Raw genomic sequence first — 14,090 nt, 5'->3', positions numbered from 1 at the left:
TATACTCTGGCTGTTTTTTTAAAATTTGAGGTAAACTATAACAATTTGCAGTTATAACCACTTTTAAGTGTACAGTTGATTATTTGGTTTCTAGAACTTTTATTCATTAATATCAGTTCTAGTCAACAGATATTTAATGGCCATCAGCTAAGTGCCTTGTGCTGAGGTCAGTAGATCTTTGGAAAGTTATGAAAGGAGTGTAAATACGGTTCGTGTTCTCAAGGAGATTAAGCCTCATTAGGGAAACAAGATACATGTATACCAGTTAAATAGTGATTCATGGTCAGTAAGGCCTTGAATGTTCAAGGAAAGCTTTGTGTAAAGGTGAGAGTCAACGTGGTCCTTAACCAGGGGCAGGGTCTGTCCAGTTTGAGAAGAAGGAAGAAGTGGGCAACCAAAATAGCATGCCAGCTGTTTCAGTGTTCAGTCCATTGTCTTCCACACCATTTTTGCTTTTTTTCCTGTTCTGAAGCACTCGCTGTTTTGTTTCTGCATGAAGCTGAATATTCTGATGAGGGAATGTATTATTAGCAAGAAATTCGTATTTTAAAAAATCACAGAAATCAAACTTACTTCACTTGTGATACAGACACTTAAAAATCCAGAATTATAGTGATAGAAGGGTTAAAATTCCTATTAAAATTCTATGCAAATATCTGTGTTCATGCAGCATTAAACTTTTCAATATATTACCACTTGGGAGTAGGTATTTCATTAGTGAGTTTAGAACAATTGCAGTTATAGTTTTTATGAAAAATAATTGTACAAAAATCAGCATGTAATGAAACACATTTATTGAAATTAATCTTGAGTGCTATTCTGAAATTAGGTAAGAAGTTTAGAATGGGTATAGATTGTGCATAAGGAATGAGTTATGATTAATCCTGAATAATCTTGTACTTGGCAGTTGATGACAAAGGATGGTGCCTGTCTTGTTAACGTATGTCTGTTACGGGTCAGGGATTTTATCTGGGCCGAACATAATGTCTTACAATAAGAATAACAAAGGGAAAACAATGTTTTTTCTTCCTCCTATCTGCAGACAGGCAAACATACACTTGGGACCCCCATGTTCACGTGACATCAAGAGGAAACGGAAGCCTGTGGCCGCAGCGTCTCTGTCCAGCCCCAGTGCAGGTAATTGTGTGTAGTTATCGTTTCTTGAGCACCTGTTGTGTGTCAGGCACTAAATTATGTTCTGTATACCTTTCATCTAATTTTTATAATAAGGTAGGTCATTTTATTCCCATTTTACATGGGAAAATGAGAACGTGAGAAGTAATTTGCCCAAGGTCATATACATTGTAAGAATTCAAACCCAGTTCTCTCTAACCTGGAAGTCTGTGCTTTTTCGCTGTGTCATATGTCTTTTTTGAGTTTGAATACCAGTATTCCACTGGATCAGCAATCTTTAGTCATCTGTGCTTTTGTTGTAGCACAGACAAGGGAGTTAGGTCTGTGTTAATGAAGATCCAGATAGGATGGCGGTTTAGTCAGTAGTCAGGGAGCCACATGGGTTTATTTACTTTCTTATTTGGTATACAGTACAATGCATTTACTGTTTTCATTTCTAGTAGAGTACTAACACCTTACTAGTCATGGAATTTCTATTTAAAAACTGTTTTTAAGGGCACCTGAGTAGGTCAGTCGGTTGAGCATCCGATTCTTGATTTCAGCTCAGGTTATGATCTCATGGTCTTGGAATTCGCTCCATGTCTAGCACAGAGCATGCTGGGATTCTCTCTCTCCCCCACTTGCATGCTCTCTCCTTCTCTAAGAAAATAGTCTTTTAAGTTAAAACCTTTTAGTTTTCGGAGCAAAACCAGCTGATTGGAAACCGAAATAGTGGTTATCTTTGGTGAGCAGTAGTGACCAGAAGAGGACATAAAGAAGTCTAGGAAATGCTCTGTGTCATCCATTAGGTAGGGATTACATGAATATATACATAAGTAAAACTCCATTGAACTGTATATTTATGATTTATGCACTTTACTTATGTTATCCTTAAAAAGGAGGGGATAATTATTACTTATATCAGAAAGAATATTGGATCTTTATAGATATTTTTCTTTGGAGTTCAGAGAAAATAGATAAACATAATTGGTAATCAGGAAATTTTTATGTTATTTCAATACAGTTTAGGATGAATTGCTCTGTATAAAAAGATCACATCAATTTGTAGGATCTATCAGAAGTACCTGAACTTATTTTCTTGATGATGGTGAATTTACCCTGAGGGAGTAGAGTATATCATAGATTATTTTCTTCAGAAAATACTATATATTATATAGATCAAAGCAGTCGATAGCTGAGTGAAGAGTAGGCCTCAGACAGATGGGGAACTGTCTCCCTCCCTTAACTTAGTTAAGTTTCAGCATTCATTGAAATTGACCTCTTTCAGCTTCGGTTTGGGGTAGCTCCTTGATAATGGTTCTTACTGGACAATCTTATCACAGGTCTGATAATTATAATGATTTTTTCCAGTGATTGTTACATGGCCATGCCCTGAGCTGATTACTTTGCATGCATTATTTCACTTATTCTTTGTAACAACTTATAAGGTAGATGCTGTTTTTTTCCCAATTTACCCATGAGCAAATTGAGGCTTACAGAGGTTAAATCCCTTCCCCGAGGTCACATGGGTGATAAATTGCAGAGCCACGGTCAAACCAGTTTCCCGAGGACTCTCGAGCTGCCCTCTTACACACTTCAGGTGTTCTGTGTTATGTAAGCTAGAATTGGTTCCAAACTGTGACTATTAAAACCGAGATCCCCATTCATTAAAACGGTCTGCCCTTTTTATCTTTTTTTTTTAACCTCCTTAATATCTAGCTTCTGTTTTTAGCTTTGAGTTGTTCGTAAGACTAGAACTGTTGAGAAGAGTTAAAATCTTTGTTCCATACTCAAATCAGGAAATGCACTGGGAGGCCTTAAACAAGACTGGGCATTAAACATTTCTCCTATTGAGCTCGCCCCTCCTCTCACTTGTTGACTAAGGTCTGCTTCACTGAGCATTTTCTTTTTTTCTATCCACAACCCGAGTGCCCCATGGAGGTGAAGGACATAGCCCGAGCCCGCACCATCAGTCAGAACAAATGGGCTTGCTCTGCCTACCATCGGGCCATCTCGGATTCCGCCTCTTTTATAGAAATGAGTGATGAAGAGAGGTGCGTTCCGCTTTGCCGCTGTATTAATACACATCAGGGGCCCGCTCCTGGCACTAAATCACGCTACTGCATACATCTGTTATCGGGCTCTTCACCGGCGTGATGAACAAGGCTGCAGATAGAGGCTTCCTTGTGTCATTCTTTATAGGATTTTCCTAAAAGAATAAATAGCTCAGATCTCTGCCAACACTCTCCCCTGTCACTGTGATGAATTCAGCTTCTTTCTTAAACATGCAGCCACAAATCTTTTCCCTTTTCCCCTCCCCCACTGGTGGAAAGTTTTGAGTTGAGATTGACCGAATTTAAAGGTATTAATAAAGCTAGAGAGGTGAATAGCAGAAGGGAGTAGCTTGTCTGGTCTTTTTATATTAATACTAAGGAAAGGCCAGGGAAAAAGGCCTTTTCATTCGGTCATTAAGTAGATCTTGAAAGTGTAGCACCTTTATTTTCTTCTTTTATCTACACCCCCCTTCCCTTTATGACTTTATAACCTACACGGATGTCCGGTACACAGAGCCGCTCCTGGAATTTAGTGAGTAACCATGTAAACTTGCTTCTATTTCGGTAACCCCAGAACAGGGAGGGCCCAGTAAATCTGTACCTCATGCTGAAGTGAATTTGCAATATATGCTCTTAAAGAATGTAACTGGAGAAGAAAAAATGGGATATTTTTTCTAAGGTTTGAGATACTAAGTAGTTACATGAAAACCTAAGGGACTCAGATGAAAACCAGATTTCATTTCTGTGAGATGATTTTCTTCACTAGAATGACAGAATGAAGGCTTTGGTGTACAGATCCCATTCCTTCAAAAATTAAACACCAGGCTTTAGGTCAAGGAGAGCTGGGGAGTGGGATGACGTTGCATTCAGAGCTCTGACTATTTTGGCCATCTCCAAAGCCTCTCCTGACCTTCCTGTCTCCGGGATAGGATATGTGTCCTTAGAGCATCCGTTGGAAGGGCACTCAGCAGTTAATCTGTTAGCTAGTTGCACCAGATTCCACACACCAGGCCAGTGACACTGGAGGTGCGTTTGCAAGGGTAGAAGTTTTTATATGTTTTGCGCACTTCTGTGCCCCTAGCATCTAAAATAATACTCAGCACAGAGAATGGTCTCACTAGATATTCCTTGTATGAATAAGCGAGTAGACTCTCAAAGTTGAAACAGAGTTATTCTGAAAATTATTCTACCCCGGTGACTGGATTCACTAGTTCATTGTAAGTTGGTCTTGTCCTAGGTGGTGTAGCGCTGATTCTTAGTGCCCCTTTTTATTTTTTTTCTTACTGCCCCTTTTTAAGGGTTCAGTGGTTTTTAAAGTTAAAAATGTTTTTTAGTAAATATTGAATGGCTGTAGAAGAAGAATTATAGAAGATCTGTAAGGTGTAGAGAAAAACAACATAGCAAATATCCACATACCTACCATCCACTCTAAGAAAAAGAACATCACCTTTAAAGGCATCTTCTCACTGTCCTCAGAGGTCACCATTGTCCTGAGTTTTTGTTATGTTAATAAGGGTTTTTTTTAAATCATTTATCATTCTTTGGGGTTTGTTTTCAAATTACTTTGACAGACGGCTCTCTAAGCAATGTCTTGTCTAGTTAGCATGTTTTGGAAACTTGTGTTAATGGAACGTCCTATTTTATATGTTACAAGTTTCACCCAGTTATATTTGAGATTCACTCATGTTTGTCCTGCCAAAATCCTTTTTTCCCCCTGCTGTATGTAGGGTATTCTGTTGTATGAATATGATGAGTATACTACAATTAAACATTCCTGATGGACGCTTGGATTATATCCCCTTTTGTGCTCTTGTGAAAAATACTGCATTAGTCTCTGGGAGAACATTGTGCAAAAGTACTTCTGGGCCGCTTCCCACTCCTTACGATGGCTGTGTCAGGGAACAGGGAACAACAAATGTTGGAAAGACGTAGAGAAGTTGGAGTCCTTGTGCATTAATGGTGGGTGTGTAAATGGTGCAGCCACTGTGGAACACTGATGGTTCCTCAGAATTGTAGACCTCAAACTGGCATGTGATCCAGCACTTCTGCTTCTAAGTGTAAACCCAGAGGAACTGAATGCACAGATTGAAATAGATCCTTGTACACCCGTGTTCATAACAATATGCACAGTAGCCAAAAAATGGAAACAGCTCAAATTGATAAATGTATAAATTGATAAACAACATGTAGTATATACATACAGTGCAATATTATTTGGCCTTGAAAAGGAAAGTAATCCTGACTTGCTACAGCATGGATGAGGACATAATGGTAGGAATGCCTGGGTGGCTCAGTCGGTAAGTGTCCGACTTTGGCTCAGGTCATGATCTCATGGCTCGTGAGGTCAAGCCCCGCACCAAGCTCTGTGCTGACAGCTCAGAGCCTGGATTCTTCTTCGGATTCTGTGCCTTCCTCTCTCTCTGCCCCTCCCCCATTCACACGCTTGCGCTCGCTCTCTCTCTCGCTCGCGCTCTCTCTCTCTCTCTCTCTCTCTCTCCCTCTCTCCCTTTCTCCCTCTCCCTCTCCCTCTCTCCCTCTCTCCCTCTCTCCCTCTCCCTCTCCCTGTCTTTCTTTCCTCTCTCTTTCTTTTCCTCTTTCTCTCTCTCTCTCTCAAAAATAAACATTAAAAACAAAAAGAAATAATCCTAAGTGAAATAAGTCAGACACAAAAGGATAAATACTGTATGATTTCAGTTATATGAGGTACCTAGAATGATCAAATACATAGAAACAGAAAGAATAATGATTGCCAAGGGCTAGGGAAAGAGGAGAATGGGCGTTACCATTTAATAGGATAGCATTTGCATTTGGGTTAGTGAAGAAGTTCTGGAGATGGATGGTGGTGATGGTCATGCAGCATTGTGAATGCACTTAATGCCACTGAACTGTATGCTTAAAATTTATTAACCTGGTAAGTTTTATGTCATGTGTATTTTACCATAATAATAAGTATAGAACAAAAAAACCCACCAGTTTTCCTAGGATAAGATTATGGTTTTTTTCCCCCACTATGTTTGAATACCACCATATAGTAATGTTAAAGTTTTGTGAAATGTATTTTCAGCTAAATATGAGTGTGTGAGCATGTTTTGTGCCCGTGCTTGTATGTGTGTGTGCGTGTGTGTGTGTGTGTGTGTAAAAGAGAGAGACAGATTTGGGTTGTGGTGTCAAACGTATTTCTTACTGCTATGCTTGAGGTTCTAACATGTTTGGAAGCTGCTACCCTCAAGAAAATCTTGTTTCTGGGCCATAGAGTAATAGCCTGCAGATGTTTTTTGTTTTGTTTTACAAGTAACTCACAGTGAGAAATGCATGTTTGAATATGTATGTGGGTGTACATGTAAATCTGAAATACTTGGGATCACTCTGATATATATTATCCCTTTTCATTAAGGAAAAACACTGGTCTTGGCCTATAAATTGATTCAGTGACCTAAGTTGAAAATTACTGTTCTAGTTACATTCCTAGGAGTAGAATCATTGAACGACAAGGTGGAAACAAAAGTTTTCTAGATTCTGCTGTATTTTAGTGTATGTCCATTCGCTCTGACCAAGTAGGCGTAATGGTCGTGTGTACCACTCTGCTCGGGCATTTGGGAATGTGAGGACAGTGTCTGGCCGTCACAGTGTCTGAGGAGGGCTTTTGGCACTCACTGGATGGGGTGCAGAATGGTAAGTGTCCTAAAATACACAGGGCAGCCCTGCACAAGCAGTGATCATCGTGTCCAGAATGTCCTTGGTGTCCTTGTTGAAAAACACTGGGCCTGACTATGTGGTTTTCCTACCATTTTTCTTCTGTCTGTATGCCATTTATTGGTAACGCTGCGTTATGGGAGGCATGGGCTGTACCAGAAAGAGGCTCGGGCTTGAAATCAGAGTTTGAATCTTGCTACTTACTCAGCTCTGTTGAGTCCCTGAACGTTGTATCCGCTGCCTCTCTGCCTCAGTTTTTTGATCCAGAAAATGCAGGTGACAATACCTACTTCCAAGGGTTTGCCTTAGGGAAGAAAGATTATGGTTGTACAGTGTTTACAAGCTCGTAAGTGTTCAGTAAGTGCTGTTGCTGTCCCAACAGTGTGGTTGTACCGTACTTACAAGCTCATAAGTACTCAATAAATGATAATTACTACATTATGAATTTGTACTGCTGTATGTATTTGTCCAGTTAAACTCATTTTCTCAGGTAGAGAAATCTTAAATCTTGCCGCTATTTCTTTTGGAGAGGAAAAAGAGAAACCTTATGTGGCCACTTGGATTAATAGATTCTAAAATAAAAGGATTCAAAGAACTTTGCATTGAAGTGTCTCTGATTCTAATTTCTCTCCCCTTGATCTTTTCTTCCTTATTTTCACTGTAACCACCTTGCCAGTCCACGCGGATGTAGTGGAGCCGACCACACCAGCGCCGCAGGCCCGGAGATCTCCAAACCCTGAGTGGTTGGGCAGGACCTCTGCCGCAGAGAAAGCCCCTGACTCCGCTGCAGCGACGTTTTTTAAAATGCCACCAGAAAAGAGCCCTGGACACAGCTAGAGAGCAGGAGCCCACCCACGGGAGCCGCTGGGTGTGGTGCAACACCTCCTAGCCAGCGCATCCCAGACGCGGTGTCGCAGAGCCCAGTCCTGTTACTGCCAGGATGACCCCTCTTCAGACAAAGCAGCGGACTCTTTCTCTTAGAAAACCATGTTGTGCAAATCTGATTGTTTTTAAAAAAACAAAACAACACAAAACATTAGTAAAGTATTGCAGCAGCAGTTTATACAAAAAAAACGAAAGTCCGCCTCTGCGATTTGTTACATTGCTGTTGTCCCAGCAGTTCCCTGTGCAGCCCCGTTTACAGAGCTGTTGCTTTTTGCAGGTATGTCTCTTTTCTTGAGAAACTAGTAACTGCTTTTGCATACTTTTTGTGTAGAGCTTTTAATATCGTTTGAGGAAGTCCCAAATTGGTAGCCATTTCAAGACAGATGGCAACACTGAGTTAAGACCGGTGTGTGGAATTGCGTTTGCAGAGACCAGGTTCGCCTCTGAGCCTCGTTTTGCTTCACTGATCGTGCCAATAAACTAAACCCATCAAGTTCTCATTCTGGGGCCTCAGGAGACTCCAGTGGCCTGGACCGTGGGAACTTCTTCCAGCTCTCTAAATGGCCGGATGGGACCTCCAGCAGCCGCCTTGTGCTTGGCCTTATCTCCAGAGCTGGTGTTCTCCTGCAGGAGGATGTCTATGTTCATGTGATGAAGAAAGTGGTTTAGTTGTTCAGCAGACTTCAAACAGTCAGTGGATTGTGTCTTAATACTTCATGTCACAGTGTAAGCCTTTATGTACTAAATGGGAATTTTATTGTTAGTTTATAGGTCAATAACCTGCAGCAGAAATTCACACTCTATTATAATAATGGCTTCCTGGGGCCGTACTTTGGGGAGAAAAATGTGTTTTTGACACGCCTTAGTACTTGGCGTGTTTCTGACGGCTCACCTGCATGTGGGGTTGTGTATACAGCCGTGCCTGGAGTTGGACGCCGCTTTGTCAGAACGAGGACTAAGGGACCGCCTGGAGCTGCCGGGAAGAGCCCCCCTTTCTAAAAAAGTACCATCAAGAGTGTCTCATTCAGAGGCCTGGTTGACAGAAGCGTTCTTTTTTGTACAAATTGAGTACGTTTACTCTGAAATACACAGGAACCGTTCTCAAAGTGCCCGCTGCTCTGGTGACCTTCCAGAGGAACTCCCGGCCCTGCACCTGGATTTTTCTGCGCTTGAATACATGCTGAGTGTCCGGACAGAGCCTCCGTTTCCCAAAACGCAGTATTGTCCCTTTTGCTCACACAGAATGTGGGGGTGGGCTGCTCTATGGTGTTCCCTTTAAAAATGGTAGTCCTTACCAGTGCCAAGTCCAGGATCTCCCTGTTGATGGGTGGGTGTGACGCTAGTTGGAAAGGAGGACTTGATGGTAATTTACATAGCACTTTCTCTAACGAGGAGTGTGGTGGAGGGAGGAGCAGGTGGCGATTATGGGGCAAGGAAATGGCCTTAAAGCCAGCCCAGCCTCTCTGGGGACCCCCCCCCCAGTTCTCATGTAGTCATGAGTGTACCTCTCTTCCCTTGGGGCTGCAGCTGTGGCAATATAGGAAATAAAGTGCCTGTTGACTATGGGAAATGGCACTGCCGAATTGTTTTAGTGATGAAAGTAGGTTTGATTGTCCCATGTGCATTTTTACCTAGTCCCCATCGTGTCCTGAGACAAATCTCTGATGCAGTTTGTTGGATTTAAGGGAGAAGTCCATGGACATAATTTTCTTTCCTTTGCACTAAGCTCTGGCTCTTGTAGAGATGGGTCCTGTGAACACAGCCTACTCAGACCTCCACAGTTCAGGTAGTCTTGTGGCCAGCAGTTCTCCTTTCTACCTGCGATTACAAACAATTTGCATAGACAACTTTATTTACATTTTAAAAATCTGTCTGATGTAAGGGCAGGTGACTGCTGCCATTTTTCAGAGACCAGAATGGTAACAAGAGTTTAGCGACTTGCCCAGAAATCACATAAGCCAAGACTAAAATCCCAGATTTTAAGACTTCCCTCTGCCCTGGGTTATAATCTTTTTTTGATAGACCTGAGTCCCTCTGAGACCCATAATTTTGAAGCAGTGTGTCATGAATGTTTATCATCTTTCTTGGGCATGCTTTTCTAAATATTTTGAATACATTCAACGGCAATTACCCCCAAATGCCATACCTACCTGTAATAAGTGGGGAAGAAAATTAATTGCCTAAAAAATAGCCATGAATACTTAGCAACACAGGGTTGTAAATTGTGCTCCTCATTTTAAGCTGCTGCATGAGCACGCTTACAGAATTATTAACCAACTTACTACTTGGCTTGTTTTCTGTATGAATCAATTCCGGAGGAGTAACCTTAGAATGGAGTGTTTTTTGAATCTTAAATTTTACATTTCTTTTTTATATGGCAAAGTGTATGATGTCATACACTGAGAAAAGTGTTACCTTTCAACAAAGGATGTAATTTCAAGATCAGGTTTTGTAGTCTGTTGAAAATACTCTCATAGCATGACTTCCTTTGAGGATAATCATAGAGCTCACATGCATTTGATCTGCTCAAAACTAGTAACTGAAGCCAAGTTCCATAGTTCTTCCTTATTTCAGGGTTCTGCTTTATCCTACCTGGCTACACAGCCTGCCTGTCTGAATCCTAAGCTTCTGTATTTTCCACAGTGGGCACACGTCAAGATGTTACCCACTTGTTTGAGCATCATTCATAAAAATTAGTTTTGCTTATGAACTTAAAGGAATTTGAGCTTATTTTTCACTTCAGGGAACAAGTTCATTTGCATCAGCTCCTGTGTTATTTTTTGGTAAGAACTGTACAGAAGAGAGATTAGCTGTTTACTATAGTGCCAAATTTAGGAGGGGCAGCGTGCGATCTTTATTGAGTGGTGTGTGCTTGATAAATAGGGCACGTTTAACCTTGAAATCTTGTGAAATCAAATGCAGTTGAAAATATCAGAAGCTGTTTGCTGGGCTGTGGAACAGGCTGCAAACAAGGCCATTTTGGCAGCAAAATGATCAAAAGCTGAAATCAGACTTCTTAATCTGTGATGCTTGTGGCATCCTTTGCTAAATCTAGCTCCACACCGAGGGCAGGTAATGAAACTACCTAGGAATCCCACCTAGATGGCTCTGATCTGTCCTTGTATTGTGGAGTCAGAGACCCAGCCCAGATCACAGCATGGGAGGTTCTGGAGCTGCAGAGGAGCAGTCACCACGGAAGTCACTTGGAGTGGAACACGTTACAGTGTCAGGAGGAAGGAGCTAGGCGGCAGTGTCATTGCTGATGTGATGGCTTCTCCACTTTGGTTCCAAGGCTCCCGGTGATGTTTGATTCACTTCTGGTCCTCTCTGTTTTGACCTCATTTCTGTGGTTAGAGCCACATGCCTTTTGTTTCCTGAGGCGAAGACTGGAAAACTCTCAGCATTACGAGCTACGTTCAGTAGTCCGTAAGTCTGGTGAAATTTAGCTGAGCTGTGATGAGAACGGACTGGCTTACTCTAGCAGCTGTGGATGCAGTCTAGCTGGGGGTGGAGTTTACAAGGTGTATCATGATTCATCGGGTGGCCAGAGGGACAGTCAAAGCAGTTTGCTCTTGGTGTCAGCTGTTTCCTTTGTTAATACTTGAGCTGTCTTACTTGCCAGTGTTTGCTTATGTCCCACGCCAGTTACTGATGGCGGCAGCCAGGATGGGCTCCTACCCCATCAAGAAACAGTACAGAGGGAGTTGGTGGGTTCTGCCAATGCACTAAAGTGCACAAAATGGCCCAGAGATGCTTTCATCTACATTAAGATCCCAAAAGAGATGTTTGTCAAAATGCTTAGAAACAAGAAAAATGAACAATACTGCTGAAGTGTATGGATTTGTAAGGTTTTTAACAAGCCCAGGAAAACAAATTTATGACCAAAAGAAAGTTTCCCGCCACCACGAATAGACATTATAAGCACTTGGGAAAGTTGCCGAGGTTTTGGAATATAAACTCTTTAAGCACACTATTGAAGAATGAGGCAGATCCTGAAGATGTTCACTGGGGAAAGCAGTCTTGGCAAGATTCAGAAGTAAGAAGGCTTGACGAAGAGAAGGGGACTTGCTTCGAACAGAGGTGCCAGGGCCTCTAGAGCGACAGCAGCAGCAGCTCCCGGGGCAGAAGTGGAGGCTGGCTCCAGCGGCCTCTCAAGCCCCGCCCCCCCCCACCCCACGACTCCGGTGCCCGCTACCGTTGCGAACCGCGAACCGCAGGCTTTGCATAGTTAGATGTTTTAAGATGTTGATGTCCCCCTGAACTCTGAGGTGCACTTACATTTCTCTCCATAAGTATAGACGTGTTTTGTACATGATTCTTTGCAGAAATTGTTAATATCTTTATTTCCCATACTTTTTCCCTGAAGCTCCTAAAAGATCTGGAAATATTGGGAAAGGATGATGTGGATGGAGAAAAAGGTCATCAAGGCCATATTTAGGTGGATGGAAACAACTTTTAACGTGGGTTAAAATATAACCATGAATTTTTAGTCTGTGCGTGATAGTCGTTTTTCATAAAAGACAGTAAAACATTTGTGTAAGATACTGCTATCCTTGACTTCATGGTATTTGTTCATTACATCTTAGTTTCCTGGGAAAATGTGTATTTTCCAGCATAATAATGGTGAAGTCTTTAAAGTATGGCTCGCAAAAGTGGAAATAATTGGAGGGGAAAAAAAACCACCCCGAGTACAGAGTGTTGTGTAATAAATACTTGTTGAGTTATTGGTGGTCTTTTGCTAGAACTTAATCACACCCTCTTTCATCGCATTTCAGTGCTGCTGCAAGGCTTGGTGACCAGCAGCAACAGCATGCTCTAGATTTTGTTGTTGTTTGACTCATGGATTCAGCGTTTCAGAATATGGTTCTCTAATCCTAAAGCTTTGAAATGAAACCATGACCATTTTTTCCTTTAGGTTTTATTTGTATGAATTAGTTCTCTGGTATCATTTCCTCAAGTGCCCATGTTGTGTTGTGCCCGGGTGTGATTTTATAAAGGTGATTGAGGACAGGGGCAGGTCTGTGCCAGTGAAAGAAAAGCTGAATGTTAAGTTCCCCTAGAAAGGAGGGACGGCTTGCCACGCAGGGCCGCAGGCTGAAAACCAGGCTTGGGTCCAGACACAGAAGGCTGGGCAGGCAGTAGGTTTAGGCCAGAGCCTGTGTCAGGGTCTCCGCTATGAAGGCAAGGCAGGGCAGGGTGAGCAGCTTGAAGTGGCTCCTTTGAGTAATTCTGGGGCCTTTGGACGATAGGATAGTCTCTGGTTCCCTGGCACCTGGCCCTGGGGAGATTGCTTCCTGGAGTGGATCTGGCCAGACGGTGGGGGTAGGGCTCCGTCGGACCTGGTTAGTTTGCACATCAAAAGTGTGTGCTGCTGGCGGAGTGCTTTGCTGTCTTTCTAAGAATCAGCTAGCCCTGGGAGAGGCAGTATTTCCCTAGCCAGAAAGGGTTTTTAATCTGTTAAGACATTGTAATATACAGAAAATAAAAAACAGGATTAACGCACATGTTTAAGCTGTTAAGTTCTTTCAGTTTTTATTCAGTCTTTTAAAACCCCATGTAATTTTCCTTTTCCATCTTGAAAACCAGTTAAAACTACCTCTGACCAAAAATGTTAGTGTTACTAGATATCAAGGTATGGGAATATAAAAAGGAGATTTTTAAGATTGTGAAAATTAATGGTTTCTTTCTCTGGAAGTGAGTTCTGACCCTTGCAGATCCCTCATTCAAATGTTTTTAATTGAAAAAGAGAAAACAGAGAACTTACAGATGGCCATGGTGGCTTTGACGTAAACCAGCCCCTTCCCCTGTGTGCAGACCCTGCCTCTCGCCCCTCCCAGCGGGCCATGTATCTCCCCATGAACAGTTGCCAGGATTATGCAGACTTCTGCCGCCCCAAAACCATGGCGGCACTCGGAATTGCTCTCAGTATTTATTCCTCTCATCAGTAGCTATTGCAGACTGCGGCCGTTTCAAACTCTTCTTACCCCACCTTCCTTCCAGTTCTTTTCCAGTTCGGCAGCTGATCTCCCCCATCCCCTAGCCGGTAACAGGAGCCGCCGTTGCACACCCTTCCGCACACCCTTCCTCACCTCCTTCCTGGAAGTGCCGCCGTCCCCGAGACAAATCCCTGATCGTCTGCCCTGGCTCCCTCTCCTTTGATCAGAGCCCTTGCTCAGTCTAACTGTCGCTTCTCACTCCCGGCACGGAGAGCTTTGCATTTGAACATATTTTAAAGATTCCCTCTTCAAACAAAAAGACCTTTCTCAACCCTTTGAACCCCTTGACTACCAAAAATACTGCCCTCACTTGCACTTCACGTTCGTTACTTCGCAGTCCACTGAAGCA

At 42.4% G+C, this 14,090-nt stretch overlaps 1 protein-coding gene across 3 annotated transcripts in view; it reads left to right on the top strand.

The window, feature by feature from the left end:
• Window positions 1-12,469, top strand: part of GPATCH2L (G-patch domain containing 2 like) — a 54,726-nt gene extending 42,257 nt beyond the window's left edge. For all 3 annotated transcript variants that reach the window (XM_029950735.1, XM_029950733.1, XM_029950734.1), the window contains 2 exons: window positions 1,043-1,137; window positions 7,537-12,469. In XM_029950735.1, coding sequence (XP_029806595.1) covers window positions 1,043-1,137; window positions 7,537-7,697 — 256 coding nt within the window. In that variant the 3' untranslated portion in view covers window positions 7,698-12,469. The remainder of the gene's footprint in view (window positions 1-1,042; window positions 1,138-7,536) is intronic.
• The last annotated feature ends 1,621 nt before the right edge of the window (window positions 12,470-14,090 follow it).

The sequence above is a fragment of the Suricata suricatta genome, chromosome 9 (assembly GCF_006229205.1).
Source record: "Suricata suricatta isolate VVHF042 chromosome 9, meerkat_22Aug2017_6uvM2_HiC, whole genome shotgun sequence".
Classification (NCBI taxonomy): domain Eukaryota; kingdom Metazoa; phylum Chordata; class Mammalia; order Carnivora; family Herpestidae; genus Suricata; species Suricata suricatta.
The sequence above is the reverse complement of the archived record's forward strand: the minus strand, read 5'-3'. Positions and strand labels throughout refer to the sequence as shown.